The sequence below is a fragment of the Pogona vitticeps genome, chromosome 2 (assembly GCF_051106095.1).
Source record: "Pogona vitticeps strain Pit_001003342236 chromosome 2, PviZW2.1, whole genome shotgun sequence".
Lineage (NCBI taxonomy): Eukaryota > Metazoa > Chordata > Lepidosauria > Squamata > Agamidae > Pogona > Pogona vitticeps.
In genome coordinates, this window is record NC_135784.1 from 282,030,979 (window position 1) to 282,058,743 (window position 27,765).

The following is a 27,765-nucleotide window of genomic DNA, read 5'->3' on the forward strand; positions in this document are numbered from 1 at the left end:
ATATATTTTTCTAGGATTTTTCTTTAATATTTTTAATATTTTCAGACTGTGGATGAGCGAATCAGCACATACTGATCCCACAGATAAGGGGTTCTATGGTACTTCTTTACTTGAAACTTCCCTTTCATCCTTTCAGTGGTTTGCACTGTTGGCAGGGAAGCAAAACAGAACCTGGGCCAAGAATGTTCATGTAGTGGTTCTATGATAGAGTAGCTGTACAAACGGGGTTTTGAGGAAACCATATATCATATTTAGCAATACAGTTATTACTACAGAGACATGTTGTTTAACTAAAAAATATTTATTAACAATGTAAAATGTTTAATATTCTACAGTTAGAGCTACTTCTGGCATGCCCTAAAAGCGATAACACTAAGTTGATGTTCAGACACCATGCTCCAACCTTTAATGGAAACAAGTGGGATAATCCATTGTACATCTGTGGATTTTATAGTTTCCTACACCATTTTTAAAACTTGAAATCCTTTCTTCCCAAATTGAAATAGATACATTTGGGGGGAGGGTGTTAAAAAGTAAATTAGCTATTTCTAGGCATTGTACAATATGTAGATATAACTATTATATTTACAGGAACAACATATTGATGTTATGTTGCTTGTGTATTAGAAATAAAGATATTGTATTTATGAAGATTTGTATAAGTTGAGATATAGAGTGGAAGACTAAATATGAACGAGAGCACAAAAAGCAATAGGAGAGTTTGTGCATATTCTCTTACAATATTGGCTTGGTTTATTTTTTTAGCATTTTAGAACTTAAGCACAGATTTGCTGTTCTAAATAGTTTTCTATGGATTAAGATTGCTTAATAGATTATGTTCAAATAGTTTTAACATCATACTAGCAAGAGCTACAGTCATACTATTGTACTGTACACAATTGGTTGTGGTTTGTACACAAAATTAAAAAACTCTGCATGTTTTATTTCATATTTGCATCTAATCACAGAATGGTTTAACACAGACATGCTGTATGCCATTAAAAAAAGGTTAAAAATATTTTTAATAATGTTAAATTAGATTCCAGATTTGGTTCTTGTCAGCAACAAATTGTAAAACTCTTGAAAAGGAGGGAAGAAGTATAATTAGGGTGTGTAGAAAACATATGTTATCACTTAGAGCATTTAGGTTTATCCCGATAAAGGTCAAATTGTATTGGCTGTGGTCATTTGTGTGTACTTCTGTCCTGGGTCATCTAGCTTGAGACAAGACAGCACAGTCCAAAGAATCGTCGCTTCCGTCTCCGCACTAGTGGATAAGGAGTTGGAGTCAAGTTGAGGAGGCTGCTATCATCTGGAATTTAAAACCAACAACAAACAAAGAAAAAACAAGAACATACAGAATGGTTAGAACTGGGCAGAGCTGCAATCGAGCATATATTCTGCACATCATCTTCTGCAACACTTTGCCTGACCTGGCAACAGTGGGGTATGATAGCCCTGAGAGCTGTTGTGACCTTTTTTCTTTCTTTTTTGATCGGTCTAATAAAAATACTAGATCCAGTGTGGTGTAGCGGAGAGTGTGCTCAACTAGGAATCAGGAGAACTGAGTTCAAATCCCCATTTGGCCATGGAAATTAATGGGGATGGGGGCAGGGAGCAGCAACCGTGCTTCCTGCCTCCCCATTAGTTTCCATACCTTCAACTTCCCATGTACCTTGAAAACCCTTTTAGGGTTGCTATAAATCCAAAGCAACTTGACAGCACATAACAAAACACAGCAAAGGCATCAACTTAAAGGGAATTTAATTACACTATGGCTGAAATCCAGTAGCATAATTTACACTGTATAAGGCTAATGAAACCAACAGCTGTGACGGTATTTTGGAAACTGAGATTTCGAATTCCTTCCCCTGAAGTTCCCAAGGCTTCCTTGGGACCCCTTTCATCATGGGGAAGCCACTGGAAACCATGGGATAGGGCTCTAATTCTGAAAATCATTGCCACCAGTGAGGTCATCCTGGCAGTGGCGATTTTTGGAAATTAGTAATTTCCTTCTTCCAGCCTGAGGCTTCCAGCGGGTTCCACATGATTAAAGAGATCCCATGGGAGCCTCAGATATCCAGTGCGGTGTAGTGGGTAGAGTGATGGACCAGGACTCAAGAGACCTGGGTCTCCGCTCTCTTGTGGAATCTCACAGGAGGGTGGAACTGGTAAACCACTCCTTAAAGGGTCACTTTAAGTCAGTTCTGACTTCATGGCAAAGAACAAGGGAACCTCAAGATCTCCAGGAGAGGTAACAGGAAATTTTTAATTTAAAAAAATGCCGTGGCTTATGATGTCATCAGCCTTAAATGCTGTCAGTTAGATTGCGGGATTTCAGCCTGTATGTGTCAGTTCACTTACCTATTAGCAATCACATTGCAGAATGTAAGGCAAGGTGTTGCAAAGAATTGCCAAAAGGGTTCTTATTTATTTATTTATTTAACTTATATGCCGCCCACACTACCCAAAGGTCTCTGGGCGGCTTACAACAATTAAAATACAATAAAAAAGATATTCTTCATAGGATTTGGATATAGCTGTTAATGCAGTCTAAAACAGCCTTTGCCTTTTCTTGCAGCCACATTGCATTGTTCGCTCATATTTAGCTTGTGATCTACAACAATTCCAAGATCCTCCTTGCTTATAGCATTACTAAGTCAAATATCTCCCATCTTGTAACTATGCAGAGAACTTTGCACTTATTCTTCTTAAATTTCCTTTTGTTGTTTTCAGCCCAGAGTTCAAGCCTATTGAGGTCTTTTTTGCACACAGTACTCCAGATGAGGCCTAATCGGTGCCAAAGAGAGAGGAGCTGCTACTTCTCAGGATTTGAAGGCTATACTTCTGTTAATGCAGCCTGCTGGATAGCTCAGTGCTTTAGGCATCTGGCTGTGGATCCAGAGGTTGGGAGTTTTCCCCACTGTGCCTCCTTCACAGAGACTGGACTCAATGATCCATAGGATCCCCTCCAGCTCTGCAGTTCTAAGAAGATGATGATTGAATTTTATTTCTGTCTTCAAGCTATTCCACCAAATTTTGTGTAATCCACAAATTTGATAAGCATCCCCTGCACCCCCTCATCCAAGTAATTAATAAAAATGTTGAACAGCAGTGGGCTCAGAACTGAGGCTTATGGTACTCAACTTATCTCCTCCCAGTTTAAGAAGAAGACATTGTTAAGTACTTTCTGAGTATGATTCTGCAAACAACTGTGTATCCACCTGATAGTTGTTCTCCCTAGTCCACACCTAGTTAATTTGCTAATCAGAATATCATGAGACACTCTGTCCAAGGCTTAGTTGATCTCCCTTTGACCTCATTATCGACCATGCCACCCCAACCATGTGTACTATATGTATATTCAAAATTCCTGGTGACTCTTATGCTTCTAATAAAGTGAACTACATTCCACAAAAGTTCATACTATAATAAATCTGGTACCTTTTAAGATGTCACAGGACTGTATACCATAATGATTGCTACAACACAGAGTCATACAATAAAAGTGAACGGTGGGAGATTCATAATAGAAAAACAAAGTACTACTTCACATAGTATTTCTTTGCATAAACAAAGTAAAAGTTTAGAGGGAATTTAAATATGAAATTTCCTGGACAACTCATTCATTTCAATGCAGAGCGAGTTTTGACAAAGAGGAACAAGATGCAAGAACGGGAGACAGTGAAGCCGTTTTACTCTAATGATTTACAAGGAATTAATTTACCTTTGTTGAAAGAAATTAGAACTCAACACTTAAACATCTCATTAGTACACACAAAGAGAACAACCTACCTTGATTTTTCAGTGGCAAAGGCATAGTCTCCCTGAGTTTGCTTAAAAGGTTTTTCATTTCTCTCATGTCCCTATAGGAATGAAGCAGAGAGTGATCAAAGAGAACAAATATTACTTAAACACAGGTAAAAATCTATTCTGTTGTTTGGGACTATAAGAGAAGTCCTATGCAAAGACAAAAGGGTTTACTTTTTAAAAAGAAATCCAGAACATTATGTTTAATAGACAGATGATGTAGTTCTAATAATTTAAGACTTGGAATTTTAGTATCATTACATTTTTCTTGACGTGATCAAGCAATAACAATTCAAGCAACAGGAACTGTGAACTGCCAAGATTAATAATACGTGTCATCTATTTATATTCAGCAGACATCTGCAAGTTCTTCTGCATTCTTTTGGAGATGCTCTTCAGCATCCACTTTGCAGCAGATGCTACAGAAAGCAAAGCAGGGGTTAAGTGAAAGCAATTTACATAACCAATCTTTTTGCTCCTCTGATTTTTGTATCTATTACCAGTTGTCTATTATGGGTATCCAAAACAGAGCCTTTTCAACTGTGGCTCTCACAATTTGCAACAGCTTCCCAAAGGATGTCTACTTGAATCAATCATCATTTGGGAAAGTAGAGAATCAGTGGCCATGAGCATATTGTTGAAATTCAAGCTCCACCAAGGTGATGGGATGGTCGCTAGAGCTTATGGGAAGTAGATCCTATGATACCTGGAAGACCATATGTTTCCCGCTCCTGCTGGATAACTAACAACGGTAGCATTATTCCAAAGAATGGTCATGTACTTCTAGCTCTAATGATTTCTAATGCTGCTTTTAGATTACTCTTCGGATTCAAATGGTCATGCATTTTTATTTTACTGCAATCTGTCTTGAATATTTTATTAATAATTAATAAATTACATTTAAGTTAAAATGTACATAACATATAGCACGATGGTACAATTTATCAAATACTGAAATAACGTATTTTCACAAAATATGATTTTTAGATAGCTTTCTCTGTGTGAGCAGGCTCAGTAACACTCGGGAATTCCTAGCAAATACTCTGATCTGCAGTGGGCTTGGATTAATTTCCTTCTTGACTTGTACTCTTTGGGTTTGTTGTGATATAATGTATGAAATGTCAAAAAGATTAAAAGGGTTAAATTTGATAATTTATAGGCTGGCATACGTATTCCTGGAGTTCCAGGATTTTGTGAAGCAGAACTGATACAAATTTGGCTGGCATGGACATGTACATATATATAAGTTATATATACACACATAACCAGTTTGTCAAGTGTCATAACGTCACTGTGCTCCAACACTGTCAAGTGTTGGTATCGCTTAGGTGTCAATAAATTTTTACCATATCTAGAATTAGGGCATAAACCAAATGTGGTGCAGGTGTTCTGAAAGCATCCTTTCCCATTCTCCCTGGAGTACCTAGAAATGCCTGAAAACTGGCCCGGAGGGTTTTGCATTCCTCTGGAGCAGATTCTGGGGGTGCACAGAGAACTGAGGCAGAAAGGGAGAACTATTTCAGTAACAGACTCCTTTTCTGCTTTCATCAGATTCTGTTCCCTCAGCAGAACCCAACATTGGCCTCTATCCTGTGTTACAAATGGATATGAATGCAAGTGATGATTCTGGATCCCTAGACTCCACTGAATATCTCAGGCCATTAACTCTTAGCATGCACATTTTTTACTATCTTCCCTTCCCCTCCCCTAGTTAAGCATTGAGAGTTACATACAGGCGAATGGCCTTACATGGTCAGCAACAGTTGTCTATTTATGGAATGGGAAGTGAAGGAATGAATTTATGTACCCAGTATGTGTATATCTGTGCACTTGCGTGCATACATGTGCGCATCTGTGTGTGCTCGGGCATGTGCACTTTCCTCGTTGAGAGGGGATGAAAAGAAAGAAGTTACTACTATCGTATGCAGTATCATGACTAAAATGGAATAACCAGGTTTAACTAGCTCACATTATGAATACTACAAAGGTACATACCTCTCTGTGTTTTCAATGTCCGTGGAAACCTGCCATAAATGTTGTTGGATATCTATTGGTGAAGATGATGTGTCTTCTAAAATAGGAACTTCTGAACTTTCCTCTGTTTTACTGTCTATAATTTTGGGTGCTGCACAAGTCTCTATCCCTTTGAAACATGCAAGAACAAAACATAAGAACATCTGATTATGAACACATTTATACCTACATCTTTCCTGCTGTCACCTGCAATTCCGGATATCCTGTCTTCACTTCAGTGTACTCTGTTGCTGAACTAAATGAATGAAGTAAATAAACAAAATTGTGCACTATGACATACATTGAAAAATGGGGCTGGTACAAAAAATATGTTTGCCAGTACATTGTATACGGTACATTCTCTTCTATGAGAAATGAAGATTGTGTGACCAGTTCAAGTGAGAATTAAACCTCATGACATGTGCAAGGCCTGAATTGACTCAAGAGTGACTTGGCAAAAAAGGAAAACACAATGGGGTGGTGGTGGTAGATAAGGGGGCTGCTTATTGGCAGCTCTAACTTGCAATCAGGGGCAAAAATCTCACCTGCATACTCCAATCACAGTGCTCCAGGGAAGATATAGTGAAGATGGTGCTGTTAGCACCAGGAATGTTCTTACAATAATAAGTTTGGTGGCAATTTGCTCTTCACTGCAGGTTGTATTTCCTTTATTCTATGGATACTCAAGCATCAATCATTTTTCTTCTAATCTTTTCCAAATCTAACTTTGTTTACTGTTCATATCTGTTGTTCATTTACATCTCTGTGGTGGTCTCAGTGTCAATTTAGCAGTAGTGTTACTAAACATTGATTTTTGTTTTTTTAATTACCCCTAACTACCACCGCCACCGCTCTTGAAATTTGGGGACTGTTTCCCCCCCCCCAGGTCAGATTTGATTTTGATTTTAGTTTGCATAATTTGTGTAGTCTCTTATGTTCTGTTTTTGCTTTTTCTTGTATGACTATATGAATTCTTTCATTTTGTTTATTGTATTTGTGCCCTGCTTTAAATGTCTCCAAACAGTTTACAAAATGACTGAAAACCGAAGTGAAACAGCTTCTCAGTAACAGCCGTTGCCTCCTACAATTATGCTTTATCTAGGGATGGGACTTTTGATAGACAACATAATGAAAGAGGCGCTCTCTCTCTCTCTCTCCCCCCCCCCCCCAATATCCAGAGTTTTTTGGTGAGTTCTTTCATCTTCTGATGGGCTCTGGCAGAAAAGGGGCTGCAGCCACGTGCTTTAAGCCGCACCTAGCACAAAGGAAGGGCCAATTATTTCAACATTTCCCCCAACAGATTAGTTTCTCTAAAGACAGCTTTCCACCATGTGATTAATAAAAAGACTTTATACAAATGCTGCCTAGTTGAACTGTAAGTTACCAGACTCTTACATTTGCATTTTCTAGCAATCATTTCAATGACATTCCTCTGCAATCTTATCCTGCCAGGACAATTCCGACCTTTTCCACTTCATCACAGTTCCATTCAAGAGCAGCATAAGGCCTGCCCCAAGCTTTCCTCACAAAAAGAGTAACAGGTCAGGTTTTAAAGATGCCAGTCTTCCTCCTCAATATTCAGTTTTATTGTACTTAAAAGCCACCTCTTGAAGTCCAAACTTAGATATATCCTCTTCTCAAAAGCATCCATGTCACTCTCCTATAGTGTTTGTTTCAGTACATTTTGAAAAGAAATTACAAAACCATATCCGATTTATTCCTTGTATGGTTGTTTTGCTGTAATATGCAAAAAGGAAAGCATTTTAGTATTAGAAGACTTCTTGTTTATCTAAAATATAAAATGGGCAATTAAAACTAGCGAAGACTGATTATGCAGCACAGAAAATGCAAAACAAGTACAGTACGTGGTCTTCAGGTTATCATGTTACAGTACTGTGCTTGGCCTGTACTTAGATGCAGTGTAGAATTTTATTCTGGAGTGTCCTTGGTGTACTATATTTAAATCATTTTGAATTGCTATCAGAGAAGCACTGTAGCAGAGGTTCACAATGATGCATGCACACCATTTCCCCCCAATGGGCAACTATCTCTCTTTTCTTTTAAAGTCCCTTTTTGATGGTATTTCTTCAAACATGCACCATATTGACTTTTACGGGATTGTTTAAGCAAAATGCCTTGCTTTGGAAAGAACTTTTCTAACACAAGAGGCATGTTTTCTAATACTCATATAGGCATACCAACAGCCAGTGTAAAAGGGCTAAAATGGAAACGTGATAGGCTACTTCCTCTAACTTCACAAGGAGAAAAAGAAAAGAAGGAAAACTGAGAACTTAAATGGGTATTTTGGAGAGTTCCTTTGCTCAAGACCCCTCCTAGTAGAATTAATATTGCACATTTATTTAAACTGAAGAGACAGCTGAGTGCACAGTTGTAAAACAATGAATTATTTCAGACAGCAGGAGCGCCAGTTGCACACTCACAATGAACACAAAGCAACAAATTGTGCTGTTCAGCTGTCTGTCAGCAATTTTCACTTGAGAAGCGCTTGATTGCCTCCAGGCAGTTGCTCCACATTCCCCAGTGCTGCAGCCCAGCCTCAGACAAAGAGTCACGAAGTGGCTCTGAAGTGTCATCTATGTATAGAGAGCCAACGCTTTGCTGATGCCCTATTCAACACAGACTATAGCTTAAGATGAGCTATCTAGAAGTACCCAGGATGACTTCATCGCCCTTCTGATTGCTAGGCTGAAGGATACTGGTTTGTTTTTAAGCACAGATAGAGATGGTCTTCAGCTTGTGTATTTGGCCAACTCTCTCCCGCCCCCCAAGATCGATGATGGTGTGTTAAAGTAGCCCTTTCTAAATTGGTGCCCTTTCAGATGTTTTAGACTGCAACTCACACCAGTCACAGCCTGCACATGCAAAGGGTTCTGGGAATGGTAGTGAAAGCATCTTCAGAGCATCACCTGCGAAGAGGATTTAATGTGGATAGGTTAAGGTAGTCAGAAGGAAACCTGGCTCAAAGCATTTTAAACTCTGAATGATAATCACTAAGGGTATATTTGTGTGTGTATGTGGGAACTGGAGATACCTCTGGCACAGAATCATAGCTGAGGTACTTTCAAGATGAAATGCCATTTCTGAACTGGATTTCTTCTTTTTCTCCCTTCCCCTCCTCCCTTTTCTTTCCTGCCAAAGACTGGGCATCAGCATTGCCTTGTTGACTCTGATGCAGGAGCATTAAAAAATAATGATGTTTTCATCCAAACCAGTTCCCAAGTTTCTTCAACCAAGAATTCTCCTTCCTGCATTTCTTTTATTTCTTCTAATTAGAATGTTCAGCTGTAACAAGCTGTATTTTTTATTTTTCATTACATGACTGAAATATCCCATTCTTCTGTGCTATATGTATTTTAAGATTTCTTGGTTCTCATTCATTTATATTAATATTTCTTTACGGTTTACAAAGAAGATTCAAACTTCTTAACATCCTGCAACAAAGCCACTTTTTAGATGGTTCTCTCTTCTTTTTGATGGCCTCTTTTAAAATCCTCAATTCCATGCTATAGTAGAATCGAGAATACATAGCACTGTACAGTGTGCATTCTCAACATTTTTGTTGCATATTATATCCAGCATCTTGAGTAAATTTCTCAGGTCATTTCTGTTCTGATGTTTATATCACAAATTCCTATTTAATTAATATATCCTGAACATGATTGTATCATGATATGAGTCTGGTACGTATATCTAATGAATTACTATTACTATGATGATGATGAGTTACAATGTATTAAATGCTAACAAACTTTATTACGTGATTTGTGGATTACACCCTACTTCACTAGACGTTGCACGGTTATCCTTTAGTTCAGTGATGGTGAACCTTTTTGAGCCTGAGTGCCCAAACTGCAACACAAAATCAACTTATTTATTTCGAAGTGCCAATATTGCAATTAAAACCCGAAGGTTTAGTTTAGAAAAAAATAACTGCTCCTGCACTGCAATGGTTAAATGCTTTTCTTCCCTTTCCCTATGGGCAGTATTAAGAAAGAAATACTTACCAGTCCTCCAATCCCCCATTGGGCTAGACCAGTAATGGTCGCCATTGTACCCCTCTGCTGGGCTATTGCACCAGCAGAGGGGAGTGCCAAAATCCAGGATCGGAGGTTGGGTAAGTATTTCTCTATGGCGACTTATGGCTCGTGTGCCCACAGAGAGAGCTGTGTGTGCCAGCTGTGGCACGCGTGCCATAGGTTCGCCATCACTGCTTTAGCTCATAGGCACATATACACATAAGGGGACAATTCTAACTATCCAAGATGGAGGAGGGCTGATTAAGGGGACAACAAGCCAGCTGAGCCTGTGGTGAATCAAAATCCATCTCAGTCTAGAAATTCAGAAAACCAGTTAGGACTACAGTGCTGCCTCGCTTAACGATTTTAATCGGTTCCAAAAAATTCATCACTATGGGAAAACACTGCTAAACGAAACGCGTTTTCCCATAGAGATGCATTGAAAACCTGATAATCCGTTCCAATGGGAACGGACTGCCGTCCTTAAGCGAAAATCGCCATAGGAAACATCGCTAAGCGAAACGCGGTTCCCCCATTGGAATGCATTGAAACCTTTTCAATGCATTTCAATGGGGGAGAAAAAAAATCACCAAAAACTCAAAAAGAGTCAGAATGAAGCCAAATTTGGTTAACAAAGGGTTTATTAAGTGCACTAACAATTTCAAGCACTCTAAACCCTTTTTAAACAATTTAACACCTTTTAAAAATAGCGAAAATGGAGCTGTCAAAAACATCGCTAAGCGAAACAAGGGGACCTAAACTGTCATCGCTAAGCGAAGCAAGGTCCCGAACATCGCTATGCGAAATTCCCCCATTGGAAACATCGCTAAACGGAGTGCAAGATCGCTCCTAAAACCTCATCACTAAGCGAATACATCGTTAAATGAGGCAATCGCTAAGTGAGGCACCACTGTACTCTGATCCTGGCTTAATTTGTGCCAGCATAGTTGCTGTGAATCTGGGCTGAAAGCAGTTTGGATCTCATGGAAATCAGCTCCTGCCCTTCTCCGCCCCCTTTTTTCGGTCTTGCCCTGAGTGGTCTCAGCCACCACAGCAACTGCAGGGTCTGGCATGAGCCAGTACAAGGGCAGAACAAAAGGCCTTTACCCATTTCAAACACCTGGATCACCAAACCATTGCAATGGGTAACCACTCCTGCAATAACCAGCTAGGTTATACATACTGTATAAACAATGGCACCTGGTGCTCCTTTTCTTTATTCTCTTTACTTTGAAATGAATATGCATTTCATTCAGACCAAGCCACTGCAAGTGAGATAGTTTAATCCTCTCCTCCCCAGTGCCATTCCTCTTCAAATTCACCTCGCCACACAGTAGTTACTGCCTCTGTTCCCTCCAATAGATCCTTTCCCCCACTTTTCATTAACTGCCATGATGGGGTGGGGAGGTGGGTGCATTCAGTAGGGAGTGATTAATTCTTTTTAATACTAAGAGAAACAATAAGCTGCCGCAATCCAGATCAGGTTCTATGTACTTTTCTGTAGGGTAGATAAATATCAAATTATGATTTCAATGTTTAAAAAAATCAATTTTTTGAATAAAATCAAATTCACCCTGCTTTTTCTGTAAAGAAAAATAAGAAAAAGAGATATGCTACATAATTAATAAAACATTAATTGCCCCATCATGATAATGAGGTAGAGGTGGTAGCTTACAGAGGAGGATTAATTATATGAGGAAATATTTAGTCGAAGAGCAAAACAGATTTTTTTCTAGCCGTGGTTGAATCAAAGAATCCCTTCTCAAAATATTCTCAAGGAGGGGGGACTTAAAGGTTGTAACCTAGAGAACAGCATTCCCCAATGTGCTATTCTCCTAAGGTATTAGCTACAGTGCCATTAGTCTGCCAGAAAGGCCAGGGAAGATGGGAATTGTATTCCACAACTTGGGGAAAGTTGAAATATATGTAAAGCTCAGCTACATGTCATCAGTGTGCATTTTTATATGAAAAAAAAGCAAAACACAAGAAATATAATAAACTCATGAAACGGACTAGTATCGCTATGTTTTGAAAAGAGCACAAAGAGGTAGATAAAAAGGCAAACAACAGGTGTGCAACTATAATATATAATTGAAAAAAATCGTACAGCAATATTATGTTATACAGTATTTTGCTAAATGATTGCCTCTGAAGAAGACCACAGATTGCTTGGGCTGAAATTTGTTGGGCTGCTTTGAAAGTGCTATAAACCCATTTTCCATAACATTTTTCTCTCTTTTGTATTTTGACCTTATGGGTGCTGCTTTTGGGGTTCATTAAGGGTTTATTTCAACTCCCCTGCTTGTTAACATCTACAGGAAAATGCTAGAAAAAGTCCTCTATTGGTTGAGGCTAAAGCATCAGCTGTGTGCAAATGACATGCATCTCTCTCTCTCTCTGTTCCACTTTCTAGTCCCAGAGAGGCTGTAGGAAGCCAGAACAAGTGCCTCAAGGCAGTTTTAGGACAAATGAAAGCAACCAAATGGAAGCTTAATCGTGATAAGAGGGGTTGGGATGTCTGCCTCCTGGGACAGAGGTTTGTGACCATTTTTAGAAAAGGTCACTCTCTCTTTGAAAGATCAAGTTTGCAGTTTGACTGACCAAGGATTCAGTGCTATTTACAGAGATGTGGGCAGCATCAGTAGCTAGATGCGCTTTTTACCAGCTAAAACTCATTAGCTTATTGCAGCCCTATACAGAGACAGCAAATCTTATTTCATTTACATGTAACTCAGCTTTATCCATAGCTATATTAATATGGTCTGTGTGGAACTGCCTTTGGATATGGCTTGTCAATTTCAACTAATGTAGATTTGCAGAATGAAGCCTGTAGGATATCTGAGAGCTTTGAAGTAGGCACTTAAGAGGAACTTTGAAAGTATTTTCTCCAAGGTTAATGACATTTCTCTTACCTGTCCTGAAGTGTTTATTAAATAAAAAGTAAACAGCAACATAAGAAGTAACATGGTAAGTTTACAGTTTTAACACTGTAAAAAGTAATGTGAATGATTACATTAAAAAAAGTATATAAAAAAAAGCCTTCTAAATTCTGCGATGTTTGTGGGGACCAGGCATTCAAAGGATACAGCACTGATACTGAATCAATGCTGTTAGTTAGTAGAGATGGGATATTCAGATTATCCCTTATGAGGGAAAAACGTCAAAGAGCTCCTTACTTTTGTATAATGTCGCTCTTTTTTGTTGCCTGGTATTCTTATGTAGGTAAATGCAAAGTACGGTACAATAAAAGTACGGTACAATATCATCTAAGTAAGCCTGAAAATAATGCTACAGAATACGGTAGGAGACAAAAGCTTGGGACCAATGCCCTTTAAACTATATCTCACAGAATACCCCAGCCAGCATGGCAAATGGAGTTACAGTCCAAAAACCATCTTATCCTAACTCTGGTTGGCGATGAAGACAATAAACTAGTAAAAAAAAAAAAAGCGGGGTGGTGGTGTTTAAATCCAAGTTCTGCTTAAGGTAGACCCTTAGCTGTAAAAGTCTTCTGTACAATCATCACAATATTCATGATTGAAATAAAGTTTTGGACTAGACGGGATTCACAACCCATCTAATTATAATTCTAGAGTATATAGGAACATTGGGAAAAGCTACTTTTATGCAACTTCAACCAATTCACATGTAGCATGGCCACTGACCTATTACTTGAGGAGTGCTGGGAGTTATAGTCCAAAACATAACTTTTCTAAGGTCTGTTTAAGAACACTAAGTTTGTACCTTGGGTGGGAATGGGGGCTTACTGAAAGAAAACCGTTAAAAAATATACAATCAGTGACTGTGTCGTGAATTATGAGGGTTCTACACTTTTATATAAATGCTTTATAAATAACAATGCCATTAAAAATACTGTTTACTCTTGATGTAAAACATGTTACCATATTTCCCACTACTGCTTACCAACATGAATAAAGAACACATACAGGGAGCTGCCTGTTTTGACTCAGGCATGATCTCAGTGCTCAGCAGAAGGGCCCACAGAGTAGAAGTTAATTTCCAAAAAGGTGAAGCTTCCATTGTATCAGTATGCGGGAGGGAAAGCATCATGATTTCAAGAGAAGGGTGCCTCTGGATCAAAGACAGTTTAGTGCCTTTGAACAGAGGAGCTATTTTCATTCCAAAATGTTTACTGCCCTGTAGACAAGGATGTCTTGCTATTCTCTTGGAGGTCAACTCCCTGCAGGAATCTAAACCTGAAGAGCCAATTGAACTCAAGCAAAGGATATAAAAAGCAACCAGGGCTCTGAGGTTTGATTCAGCAAGGGTGTTCTATCCCCGAGAGGCAGGTAAGGCCAGCAAAGCATTGAGCTGAACAATCTGCTTTTGCTAAGCACCTGTCTCTACATATATTTTTTCCCCCAGCACAGGGCTGGCTGTGCCATATGGACTAGTGAAAGCAAACATTTTGCTTAGTGTTTTCACCTCTCCATAACACATCCATGAATAAGCAAGCATGCACAGATGTGTAAGCTGGGTGGCATTTTTCACAGAAGACTGAGCAGCGGGCCAGCTGAGTTCTAAAGCATGCAACGAGAGGTGTAAACCTGTAAAACTCCCACATCCCCCTGAGCCAATAGCTACAGTGACTGAGAGATTTTTCATAGAAATAGTTCCACAGAAATAACTTCTCCAAGCTCTACATAAGAGATGCTACAGCTTGAAATTATAGCAAGCTGCACAGGGCACCCCAGAAAAACAGAATGGTAAACCATTTCTCTGAGTACTCTCAACTTAGAAAAGCCTGGAAAGGGTTGCCATAAATTTATGAACAGTAGCGATTCTGCAACCTCCTAGATTCTGGTTCATGTTGCAACATCCTAGCCTCTATTCCAGATACTATGCAAGTTCAGTGCGCAGTATAGAGTAATGCCTGGTGAAAGGACTGAGGGGGATAAAAGTAATGGCCGAAGCCTCTGGGAAACATCACACTGTGGTTCCCAGCAATAATGAGATGTTCAGGGACTGAATGGTCATATCACATGGGTTTAGCAGAGTTTACTCTCATTAGCTTATTGCACCTGGGAATACTGGAAGTAACAAGATATCACAAGTTACTTCTTACACCAGGTCACACTGTCCATTTATTTCAGTGCTGTGTGACTTGACAGGCAGAAGTCTCAGTCAAAGGTCCTTCACATCACCTGCTACTCAGCGGCAAGGACTCTTGAGTCATTCAAACAGGCATGGCTCATTTTTAAAAGCTTGTTCCAAGACATCCTTGTGTAAATATAAGTCTATTATTTAGAAGAGGAATTCTGTTTTTGTAATAGCAACACCTGTGCAAGTTGGAAATCTCAAATTACGGTGCAGGTGAAATTTTACACAGTATCCAAAAGGATCGGGGCTAATGTTCATAAGGGAAGGTTCCTGCAATTATTCTTTGGATGCTGCATTTAACAGCCCCTCCTGTCACTTTGAGCAGGAGACAGAAAGATGGACCAGCTGCGGTCAAGTGAGAAACCAGCTCCTTTTGAACTCTGTCAATCTCAGATGGTTATTTCAACAACTCTAACTTTTGGGATTCATATTGCAGATAGCATTTTCCTCCTTGCTCACCTTCTCTTTATACTTTTGTGTTTGTCTTGTGGATTGTAAGCCTGAAAGAAGAGTGACTGTTTTTTTTTTTAATCTCTCTTAATGTTCCCTGGAGACTTCAAGGCTTAAGAATGGAGTAGAAACAGTAATAATAATTACCTGGCTCATTTTAATTAATGGCTTACTGAAAGAGCCTCATATAATCCTCTTTATTCTAGTGTATCTTTATTTATTAGCTCATGACTGGAATGGGAAAGGCACATGCTGTCCCAAGAATCTGATAAAATGCTTGATGTTACTTGTTCTTCAGCTTAAGAACAATATGATTCAGATTCCTAATTTTTCAGGGTACTAATTTATGCAGAAATCATACATGGATAGTAACAGCTCTTCTTCCTCAGATACACTAGCCAGTGTATCTGTGGAAGAAAAGTTGGGAAACCAATTGAGGGAGGGAGGGAGGGAGGGAGGGAGGAAGGAAAGAAGGAAGAAAGAAAGGAAGGAAGGAAGGAAGAAAAAAAGAAAGAAAGAAGAAGGAAGAAGAAGGAAGGAAGGAAGGAAGAAAGAAAGAAAGAAAAAGGAAAGGAAGGAATTCTCCAATTTATACCAAAAGATATTTGATCTACAAGATGTAGCAGATAGATATTTAGATGGAAGAATCAAAACAGAATTAAAATTATGAAAGGAAGCTGCTGTACTTCTTATCATAGGCAGTTGGTGGTCCAAGCAAGGGCTAGGATTGGAGTTTGTTCTGCCATTATGAGATGAGGTGCATCTCCTCTGCTTAGAACGAGGGCTGCTCATATCTTCTGCTTTATCACTTACAGACCACTGTATTCTTGAATGCAGAATTTCCTGATTTCTGCACAGATGTTTCCTGTGCTATAGTTAAACCCTCTGCAGATTAATAAATGAAGAGAACATGGACAGACTCCAGTTTCACAGATAGAAAATTGCCCTATTGAGTTGTAATTTTTTTGGTTCTCAGGAAAACATTTAGAGAGGAGTCCCTCTGTCATTGCTTTCTCAATGTGGAATGCACATATCTGAAGGGGGGGGCAATAGGTCCTCCTTGGCCAAAGGCTCTCCACACAAGCAAGAATCCCAGAAAACTGAGATTGTTGTTTGAGTGAGAGAAACCTCACTTCTTCTGACATGGAGAAAGCAGCAATGGAGAATGGATGGCCACTGTCATCTAAGCATGTGACAAGGATTAACCAGGCAAGCAACAAAGAAATAGGCTCAACCCAACTGAAGTGAACGAACTAGAGGCAAAATGATTTAGAACATAACTGAATACCTTTCCGATGAAGCTGAAGTGATCCTAGTAGGCATATGGATTTTAGCATCTCTGTCGTATACATTTCTAAGCAACACTGCAACTGGATGAATAGTCTACAGATTTCAGGATGAATCTCACCATCTTCTGGGCTGCAACAATATAAAAGAAACCGACACAAAATGTTCTTTGTGATTATTCTGATTCACCCTTTTGGGAGGTTCCACATATATGCTATAGTTTCTAAAATCCTCTGGCCCAAATCCTGTTGCGTAGCTAAACCAGCAAAAGGGCAGCAACCATAACTTGCAGCATCACATTATCACTAATTAGCAAGTCAACAGCTGAATTCCTCCTAGAGTGACAGTTGAATGGCTGGCATGTGATGAGGAATCCAAACCATACCTTATTAATAGGCAGAACTTTGCTGCTCCAAGTTACAGCACTGCCCTTCAGCTGGCATCCATATACATCAGAGTTTTGGTTCTTTGGGGAAAAAGTACAAACCGTGTCATTCTAGAGAGTTCTTTGAATATATAATTTGATAGTCAGGAACCAGAAGGTTTTGTATAGCTGTCATCCAAATACAAGTGGAAAGGCAAACAATCTGGTTGACAACACACGTTCCCAGTATAAACATGAAAATGGGCAGAGTGAAAGGGCCCACATATGACCAATGAACATTCAATGCCTCCAGTGAGATAATAAACAATTTTTTTGAATTCTTAGATTACTAATCCCATAATTTTCGTAGGCCTAGCTAAATTCCAAAGGCTCCCAGTGGTCGAAATGACCAGATAGGCGGGGGATAAATAGAATGAATGAATGAATGAATGAATGAATGAATGAATGAATGAATGAATGAATGAATGAGTTTAGGTGTCTGTCAGGTAGACCTCTCAGAAGGGGGAATCATGGGATCTGTAGTCCACGAAATTCAAAATCCCATCCCTATTACTCAATTTCCTAAGCATAGATATCTTTTCCAAAATACTATTCAATGACTAACTTCTTCTAAGGCAGACCTGGGCAAAGTGCAGCCCGAGGGCTACATACGGCCCGTGAGCCGCTCCTGTCCGGCCCACCAGTCGTCGCTCCAGTCTGGTGTTCAAGCACTTGTTCAAGCCCAAGACAGCCTGGATTTCTCTCACTGAACAAGTTGAACATCAAAACCATTTATAGCTTTTCGTCTAAAGTTAATCAGTTGCTTATCTTTTATTTTTAAGCAAAGTTGGTGCGGCCCCCAAACGCAGTTCAGATTTTTCATGTGGCCACCTATAGAAATTAATTGCACACCCCTGTTCTAAGGAATCAAAATAATTAATTCTGCTCAGATTATCCCATCATGTAAACCAGGGATCTCCAAACATTTTAGCAGGACCACATTATATATGCTCCACATTTTTGAGGGCCGAAGGAAGATGCATGCACATGCGTACGCCCACATTCCCTCATGCCCATTCTCACGCCTGCACACCTGGACATGCAAGCACCAAAAAAAAAAAAAAAAAAAAAAAAAAAGCAAAGTGTGCTGCTTGTATACCGCCCCATACCACTTCTAGCACTCTCTGGGCAGTTTACAAGTTAATTATGCAGGCTACATATTGCCCCTCCAGTGAGCTGGGTACTCATTTTACCGACCTCGGAAGGATAGAAGGCTGAGTCAACCTTGAGCCGCTACCTGGGATTGAACCTCAGGTCGTGAGCACAGTTTTGGCTGCAGTACAGCAGTTTAACCACTGCGCCACGAGGCACCCACCCACCTGCTGGGCTGTATAAAAAAGCAAGGCAGACTGGATGTGGCCCACAGGCTGTAGTTTGGAGACCCCTGGTGTAAACCATGATTTATCATATCATATGGAAACAAGACACAGTAAGTTTTAGACTTCTTCATTCCCTTGCTCTTACTTTTAAAATAGCTGTGTTGTGACTGGAGGCTTTCACTTGTTTCTGATTAATCATAATTTAGTACAACACCTACACTATAAACTACAGTTAATCTGAAGGGTGCTTGTTGAAACAAGGCAGATCTTTATAACCCTTGGCTTCAAACTGGCCAATTTCAAATGAACCACAGTTAAGATTAACCATCGTTTGCTGAGTTCAGATAAAATGAAATTAAAACAGTGTTTAATAAATGCTAGAAACAAAGGCTTCTGATAATTTCCAACAGTAACAGGAATGGGATGGGACATGCAAACCTGAAACGTCTTGCGGCTCATCCCCACATTGATAAACTATCATGATTATGTGGGATTCTAAGAAATGACTTGCTTGGAACTGACCTATGTTGCCAAACACAATATTTTAATAAAGGCAAACACAGGAGACCATTTAGTTTAATTCACAGGTGTTTGGAGAGTTTATGAAAAGTCTGTCAGATTTTGTTTGAATCTGTTGCATGAATAAGGTACAGTGATGTGTACACAGAAACTTTCCCATTCCTTGATGGAGGTGGTGGGGGTAGTACTGTGGGAAACTATGTGAAGGATGGGAAAATAACCTTGTGTGCAAATCGGGCTCTGGACTGCAGCCATGTTTATTTATGACCAACATTTAAACCAAGTATTTCATCAGGACAACAGAAAGTAGGTACAATCATGGACCAGTACTTTGAAAACTTACTAATCCTAGGAGAAAATAACCTTTCCTTAGGGAAATCAGTGCCTACGTATTCATATTCTTAACTATGCTCTTAACTATGTTACCAAATTTAGAATATTTTAAATAAAAGATAAAAGGATTAGACCATCTTTAGCATTCCTGCTGAAATCAATGGCACCGAAAGGTTGTTAACTGTTTAGATAATGGCCTATGTTGCAGAGTACCAACTACACATGGAAATCATAACACCCTTATAAATTGCACTTCCTTTAAGCTGAATTCAGAATTAGCATCAACCTTGCAAATGGATCCATTAAATTACCAGCTCACTTTACCATATATAAATATTTCAGCATCATGTGGTTTTAAAGGATTCTTGATAACGGACATCTGTAAAACTTTCTCTTCATGACTGCATTCTCTGTAGCCAGAATTGTTCATGTGAGGGCAATGTCATACTCTGTATCATATTATTGATTCATTGATTTATTTTGGAATCATGTACAGGAGGGCACAACATCACATTGAGATCCTAACTTATACAAAAATGTCCTTAATGGTGGTTGTATCGTTAAGATTTACTCCTTTTATGATGATTCAGAATGCTTCTTTGAAGTGAGGTTAGTACAGCTGATTTCTCCCAGCTGTGTTCTTAGACTGTATTTCCAGTCAGGACAAGAGGTCAAAAGGGAGGAAAGGTTTTGTCCTCTTCTTCTACTTTTTTTCCGAACTGCTGAACCAGGTCAGACCTTTTGTTTGAAGAGAGAAGAGCTTTGGAATATAATCTATACAATACTTGGATTTTATGAGAAATAAAATAGAGAAAGTGCAGAATGGGAAAAGAAAGGTATTGTATTAACCAATCTGAACATCAGAAAAACCACGCCAGATCAGACCAAAGCACTATCTGGTAGAACACTCTTTTCACAGAATAACAGAATAATTGACTGGGAAGGGGCCTATAAGGTTATTGAATCCAACCCCCTGCTCAATGCAGGAATGTACATCAAAGCATTTCTGACAGATGTTCTCCAATTTCTATTGACTGCCTCGTGTTGCGGTGTACACCATCATTTGAGATAACTGGTTCCATTGTTGTACTGTTCCAACATTTAAGAAGATTTTCCTTATATTCAGCCTAAATCTGGCTTCCTGTAGCTTGAGCCCATTATTACATGGGAGCTCTGAGATGATTGAGAACAAATCCTACCCCTCCTATGCATGACAATCTTTCAAATATTTGAAAGGGGCTATCATATCTCCCCTCATTCTTCTTTTCTCAAGGCTAAACATGCCCAGTTCTTTCAGTCTTTCCTCATAGGTCTTGGCTTACCAGTCCCCTGATCATTCTTGTCGCCCTCCTCTTAAATTTTCTTGCAACAGCTATCCAGAAGCTTTGGGAAAGCCCACAAGCAGGGCACAAATGCGGTAACACTCTCTTATGTGTTCATCAGAAATTTGTATACAATTGCTTACTGCTTATGAAATTGGCCATCATGACTAAATGAGCCATGGATAGCTTTATCTTATCTGAATCTATCAATCCCCTCTTTAAATCTGTCTAAACTGGCAGCCATCTCTATCTTGCAGCAGATAATCTCACAGTTTTAATTATGTACTATGTGTAGAAGCACTTCTGTTGATCTCTCCTGAATCTTGTATTATTCAGCTTCATGGTACATTACTAGGTAGGAGGGAGAATGACTTACATGCTTCTAGTCAATGATTTTTTAAAATTACATGCTATTTTATCAATGGATTCCCTACTATGCTAAATACTGACCACCATCCTGAAATTTATATGCATCAACATTCTCATCAGAACACACCACAAAATGCAAATATCAACATACTGAAACCAATTTTTCCAAGTGCTACTATGGAAATCAACATTTTCTATGCACTAAAAGCAACGAACTATTCCAAGTTAAATGTTAATCTATTCCTACCACTTCCTCCTCATTGTATGTCTCCCATCAGATGTCATCAGTGCTATTTTGACTTTGGATGCAGCAATTCGAAAAAAATGATGACATGTTGCATTCAACCCAGTTTCTACTGCCAACTTGGACTTCTTTCCCTATTTTTTTTTTCACTTTGAACCTTCAGTTGTAACAATCTGTACTTCTCATTTCTCATTCTGTGAACCAAAGTATTCTAGCTTTTTGCATTGTATGTGTTTTGTGATTTCTTGGCCTTTGTTTATTTCTTCACTTTCTTTGTCAGCCAACCTTTTCATCCACAACATTCTAAGCACACTTATTAAATCTTCCTTTTAAATGTTTCCATCTTTTTTTAAAAAATTCCCTGTGTCAAAGTTCACAATTCCACAGTATTCGGTACAATCAGAAATACGTAAAACCATAGTAATATCATTAAAATTTATCAATGCCATTTAATTTAGTTTTACAATATTGTTAATACTTGAAAAGCATTATCTTTTCAAGCCAACACTTGAAAAGATAATATTTTCTCTGTACTATTTTAAAGACATGCAGAATTAGCAACAGCAGAGCACAAATGTATTAGCAAAAATGTTAAATGCATTATTGACAGAATAACATCTAAGGCATTTCATTTATTTCCCATAGAGGGAGCTCTAATACCAATTATTATGTTTTCAACATCATCTCTATCTGGCCAAGGCTTACTCATAGCATTCCGTTTAATCCATATAGGAGGGGGGGGGGAAAGAAACAAGGGCCAGATTCCAAGTGGCAAATAAAAATGTATGGATGAGATTCTTACCAGCCAGTGCAAATGATCATGGTGAGGTTTGTGGGTTTATTGTTTACGACAAATTGTGAGGAAAACAACGTAAAACGTCCAAACCTCAGTATCATGCATGTTCCCTATGACTGACCTGCCCCACCTCCCCTTGGGATTTCCTGAGATACAGTAGGTGTCTGAGAAATCAGAGCTGGAAATAAAGCCTATATTGGTCTTCCAACAGCAAAACCACAAAACAAAGCCTTCGAAAAGGAAAATAAGTAGGTGAACAAAAACATGTACTTATGACAAACAAATGTCCTACATTGTGTGGGGCAGCACCACTTCAATAACACGACTAAACAACAACAAAATATTACAGGGCCTGGAAGCCAAATCCTTCTCCCAACCCCCACCATTCTGGGACAACACTCCACCCCCTCCCGAAACATAAACAGGAAGTCTACGGATGGGCTAAATTTTTGTCCATTTGAAGGGGATGGAGGGGGTTTTGGGGACTACTACAGCTTTCAAGCTGAAAACTGCTGATCTTGGAGATTTCCAGGAACAGAAATACTGTAGAATATTGGAAGGGGGTGGGATGATGAAAATACATTTTTGAATTTTAAAACTTGAGGGACCCTGAGAGAGCCCTGGGGACCACAGAAATGCTGGTAGGGAGCTGCACGTTGCCCACTTCCATCTACTTTGACCATAACTAATTCCATGTTCCCTTGTCTGAAAAAATGGTCTTCAGTAGAAAAACATTGCAAAAAAGAGGAGTGGAGTCTTCATTGTTGGCTGAGAGGGTTCCAGCTGTCTGGCCTCACTATCCTAACTTCGCAGCTCCTCATTGTTATGCTGCCTCAAAGGAAATAGGCCAGGTATCCTGAAAAGTCCAAGGAGAAAGGAAGTGAATACTGCTTGATTCATCCTGGCTCTACACAGGCATATTAGTCATGTAACATTTCCAGAGATTCTGCAACCATGTGGGATGAAAAATGATCCCCTGGGGAAAGTATAAGGTCTACTGACATGTTGGGGAAAACTGAAATATATATCATAGTTAGCTTTCCAAAGATTAATTATAAAGTTATTTGACTGCCTGAGCGCAATAAAATGCAGAAACATAAAACTGGGCTATTTAAAATCTTAGAAACAGAAGTGTTATGAACTATTACCTAGCCCAGTGTCTGCCAATGCAGGATGGAACAATGAAAGCATTTACAAATCTCTGTTTAAAAATCCCCAACAAAGGAGAGTCCACCACGTTCTGAGGTAATCTGTTGCCCTGCTAAATATTTCTGACCACCAGGACGTCCCTCCTAATGTTTAGTTGGAATCTCATCATTGTAATTTGGATATGTTGTTATGTGTTTTGTGTTTAGTCGTTTAGTCGTGTCCGACTCTTCGTGACCCCATGGACCAGAGCACGCCAGGCCCTCCTGTCTTCTACTGCCTCCCGGAGTTGTGTCAGGTTCATGTTGGTTGCTTTGCAGACACTGTCCAGCCATCTCATCCTCGGTCGTCCCCTTCTCCTCTTGCCATCACACCTTCCTAACATCAAGGTTTTTTCCAAGGACTCTTTTCTTCTCATGAGGTGGCCAAAGTACTGGAGCCTCAGCTTCAGGATCTGTCCTTCCAGTGAGCACTCAGGGTTGATTTCCTTTAGAACTGATAGGTTTGTTCTCCTTGCAGTCCAGGGGATTCTCAAGAGCCTCCTCCAGCACCACAATTCAAAGGCATCAATTCTTCGGCGGTCAGCTTTCTTCATGGTCCAGCTCTCACTTCCATACATCACGACAGGAAAAACCATAGCTTTGACTATTCGGACTTTTGTTGGCAAGGTGATGTCTCTGCTTTTCAAGATGCTGTCAAGATTTGTCATCGCTTTCCTCCCAAGAAGAAGGCGTCTTTTAATTTCAGGGCTGCTGTCTCCATCTGCAGTGATCATGGAGCCCAGGAAGATAAAATTTGACACTGCCTCCATATCTTCCCCTTCTATTTCCCAGGAGGTGATGGGACCAGTGGCCATGATCTTAGTTTTTTTGATGTTGAGTTTCAGACCGTTTTTTGCACTCTCCTCTTTCACTCTCATTACAAGGTTCTTTAATTCCTCCTCACTTTCTGCCATCAGAGTGGTATCATCTGCATATCGGAGGTTGTTGATATTTCTTCCGGCAATCTTAATTCCGGCTTGGGTTTCTTCCAGTCCAGCCTTCCGCATGATGTATTCTGCATATAAGTTAAATAAGCTGGGGGACAATATACAGCCTTGCTGTACTCCTTTCCCAATTTTGAACCACTCAGTTGTTCCATGACCAGTTCTAACTGTTGCTTCCTGTCCCGCATATAGGTTTCTCAGGAGACAGATAAAGTGGTCAGGCACTCCCATTTCTTTAAGAACTTGCCATAGTTTGCTGTGGTCCACACAGTCAAAGGCTTTCGCATAGTCAATGAAGCAGAAGTAGATATTTTTCTGGAACTCTCTGGCTTTCTCCATAATCCAGCGCAAGTTAGCAATTTGGTCTCGAGTTCCTCTGCCTCTTCGGAATCCAGCTTGTACTTCTGGGAGTTCTCGGTCCACATACTGCTGAAGCCTACCTTGCAGGATTTTGAGCATAACCTTGCTAGCGTGTGAAATGAGTGCAATTGTACGGTAGTTGGAGCATTCTTTGGCACTGCCTTTCTTTGGGATTGGGATGTAGACTGATCTTTTCCAATCCTCTGGCCACTGTTGAGTTTTCCAAACTTGCTGGCATATTGAATGTAGCACCTTAACAGCATCATCTTTCAAGATTTTAAATAGTTCAACTGGAATGCCATCACCTCCACTGGCCTTGTTGTTAGCCAGGCTTTCTAAGGCCCACTTGACTTCGCTCTCCAGGATGTCTGGCTCAAGGTCAGCAACTACATTGTCTGCGTTGTCCGGGATATCCAAATCTTTCCGATATAATTCCTCTGTGTATTCTTGCCACCTCTTCTTGACGTCTTCTGCTTCTGTTAGGTCCCTCCCATTTTTGTCTTTTATCATGTTCATCTTTGCGCAAAATGTTCCTCTAATATCTCCAATTTTCCTGAACAGCTCTCTGGTCTTTCCTTTTCTGTTATCTTCCTCTATTTCTTTGCATTGTTCATTTAAGAAGGCCCTCTTGTCTCTCCTTGCTATTCTTTGGAAGTCTGCATTCAATTTTCTGTAGCTTTCCCTATCTCCCTTGCATTTTGCTTCCCTTCTCCTCTCTGCGATTTCTAAGGCCTCGTTGGACAGCCACTTTGCTTTCTTGCATTTCCTTTTCTTTGGGATGGTTTTCGTTGCTGCCTCCTGGACAATGTTACGAGCCTCTATCCAAAGTTCTTCAGGCACTCTGTCCACCAAATCGAGTTCCTTAAATCTGTTCTTTACTTCCACTGTGTATTCATAAGGGATTTGGTTTAGATTATACCTGAGTGGCCCAGTGGTTTTTCCTAATCTCTTCAGTCTAAGCTTGAATTTTGCTATGAGAAGCTGATGATCAGAACCGCAGTCAGCTCCAGGTCTTGTTTTTGCTGACTGTATAGAGTTTCTCCATCTTTGGCTGCAGAGAATATAATCAATCTGATTTCGATATTGCCCATCTGGTGATTTCCATGTATAGAGTCGCCTCTTGTGTTGTTGGAAAAGAGTGTTTGTGATGACCAGCTTATTCTCTTGACTATGTTGTTATGGGGAATATATATATATATATATACAATCATACAACTAAGGGGGTCTGTTGATGTCTCAAAGGGCAAGATCTTCTCTCAAAGCAACTCAATCCAGATGTTATTAAATGTTAAGAAAACACATTTTTTAAAAACCTGCTTCATTGAGATCTCATAAACATTCAGAAAAAGAAAAGAATCATTGTGGATTTGCGAGTTCTTAAAAACACACTTTTTTAAAAAAATTGCTCTCTACCAACAGATGGTCTCATATTATCCAACTGTGCCTGAGAATATATTAGTTAAAAAATTATTCCAGTGAGTGTTAAGGAGGAAATACTGAAGCAAATACAGAAGTACACTGGGAAGCTGCCTAATATACAAACCATTCATCGAGTGCTGGTTGTCATCATACATGATATATTTTTACTCAGGAATTTCTTCACCAAGAACATGTTCAGAATCGATTCTGTTTATATTCTGGAGTCTATCATCAAAAAGGCTAAGATGTACTTCTTCCAAAATTTATGGCGATAATTTATTTAATACTAAAGTGCCACAAACACATTACGGCATATCAATGTCAAAAAAAGGGAGAAGTAGCAATAGAATCGGAAATAATTTAGGAAAAACAAAATAAAACCAAGATCCTAACAGAACATTGGTTTTAACTGGATCCTTCCCCACAAAAAGGAAAGGTAATTAATGATTTTATGTAAGCTGCCCTGAGTAGACTTTGTCTAGAAGGTGCGGGATAGAAATCTAATAATACATAAATAAATACATAATGTGTTTTCGATATGTTAGTATACTAAGTACTGATTATGTAATAGGTTAAGATTAATTTTAAGCATATTTTTAGATTATTTCAGGGAATTTGATGCAAAAGCATTTAAAGATTCTTTTGGTCACTAGACTGTATTCCTAAAATACAATCCGTTCCCTTGGCAACCTGTATGTTTTATCTATTTTTATTTACTGTTTTGGAAATGTCTCCAATATTCTTATTTCCTGGATCTGTAGGCAATTAATTGATTTACATTATCTTCACAGGATAAAAAAACTGTCACATGAATTCAAAGTGCAAAAAACTCAGAAGCAATCATTTTTGGGATAGAACATGTTGAACTAAATGGGGATCACCGTTCCACTCTGGTTAATCCTGTTTTTAAGTGGGTTCCATTCCTTGTATCAGAATTGATTCTCAAGGACAAGAAATAAGAGAAGATCTTTGTTCATCTGTAATATTGATCCAAAAAACTACTTTTACCGCCCTGAAAACTCTTCATTCTTCTAATCATAAACCCAGCTTTGGAATTCTTAATCTGGTTTCCTTAAACAGTAATTTTCTGTTTTATTCAAGGAGTGTAATAATAGTGGGTTAATCTTGGCTAACCAAGCCCTCTTAAATAAACAACACTAAATTTGATTAGGCATCCTTCAGTCTCGAGAGACTACGGTAACGTGCTCTGTATGGAAGACTTGGAACAGTGTCTGGTGTGGCTGCGAAGGCCAATTCGAGAGTGACAATCCCTTCCACACTGAAGACAAATACAATCTGTCCTCTGTCCATCTCCCTGATTTTGCTGCTTTCGGAATTGCCTCTTTGCCTCGGCCTGCTGAACAAGGGTCTCTTCAAATTGGGAGAGGCCGTGATGCACTGCTGCCTCCAGGATGAATGCTCAGCTGTCAAGGTTTCCCATCTGTTGAGGTCCATTCCTGAGGCCTTCAGATCCCACATGCAGATATCCTTGCTTTGCAGCTGTGGTCTCCCTCTGGGGTGATGTCCCTGCACTAATTCTCCATACAGGAGATCTTTTGGAATCCGACCATCAGCCATTCTCATGACATGCCCAAGCCAACACAGACGTCGCTGTTTCAGTAATGTATACATGCTAAAAATTCTAGCTTGTTCTAGGACTACTCTATTTGGAACTTTGTCCTGCCAGGTGATACCAAAAATTCATTGGAGACAAAGCATATGGAATGTGTTCAGCTTCCTCTCCTGCCATGCAGAAAGGGTGCAGGACTCACTACAGTACAGGAGTGTGTACTAAACACTAAATTAGACAG

The 27,765-nt window shown here is 39.4% G+C and overlaps 2 protein-coding genes across 4 annotated transcripts in view; both read right to left on the minus strand.

Moving 5' to 3' along the window:
• Nucleotides 1–27,765, minus strand: part of LOC144586390 (uncharacterized) — a 439,742-nt gene that overhangs the window by 376,800 nt on the left and 35,177 nt on the right. The gene's annotated exons all lie outside the window — the stretch shown is intronic.
• Nucleotides 283–27,765, minus strand: part of RGS7BP (regulator of G protein signaling 7 binding protein) — a 76,215-nt gene continuing 48,732 nt past the window's right edge. Inside the window, exons 1-5 of one of the 3 annotated variants that reach the window (XM_078384554.1) lie at nucleotides 18,607–18,625; nucleotides 16,720–16,850; nucleotides 5,806–5,953; nucleotides 3,796–3,866; nucleotides 283–1,312 (exon numbers count right to left, since the gene is read on the minus strand). In XM_078384554.1, coding sequence (XP_078240680.1) covers nucleotides 1,215–1,312; nucleotides 3,796–3,866; nucleotides 5,806–5,953; nucleotides 16,720–16,783 — 381 coding nt within the window. In that variant the 5' untranslated portion in view covers nucleotides 16,784–16,850; nucleotides 18,607–18,625 and the 3' untranslated portion in view covers nucleotides 283–1,214. Of the gene's footprint in view, nucleotides 1,313–3,795; nucleotides 3,867–5,805; nucleotides 5,954–16,719; nucleotides 16,851–18,606; nucleotides 18,626–27,765 lie in introns of those variants that run through there. The other 2 variants (XM_020783745.3, XM_072992710.2) reach the window with 2 other exon arrangements.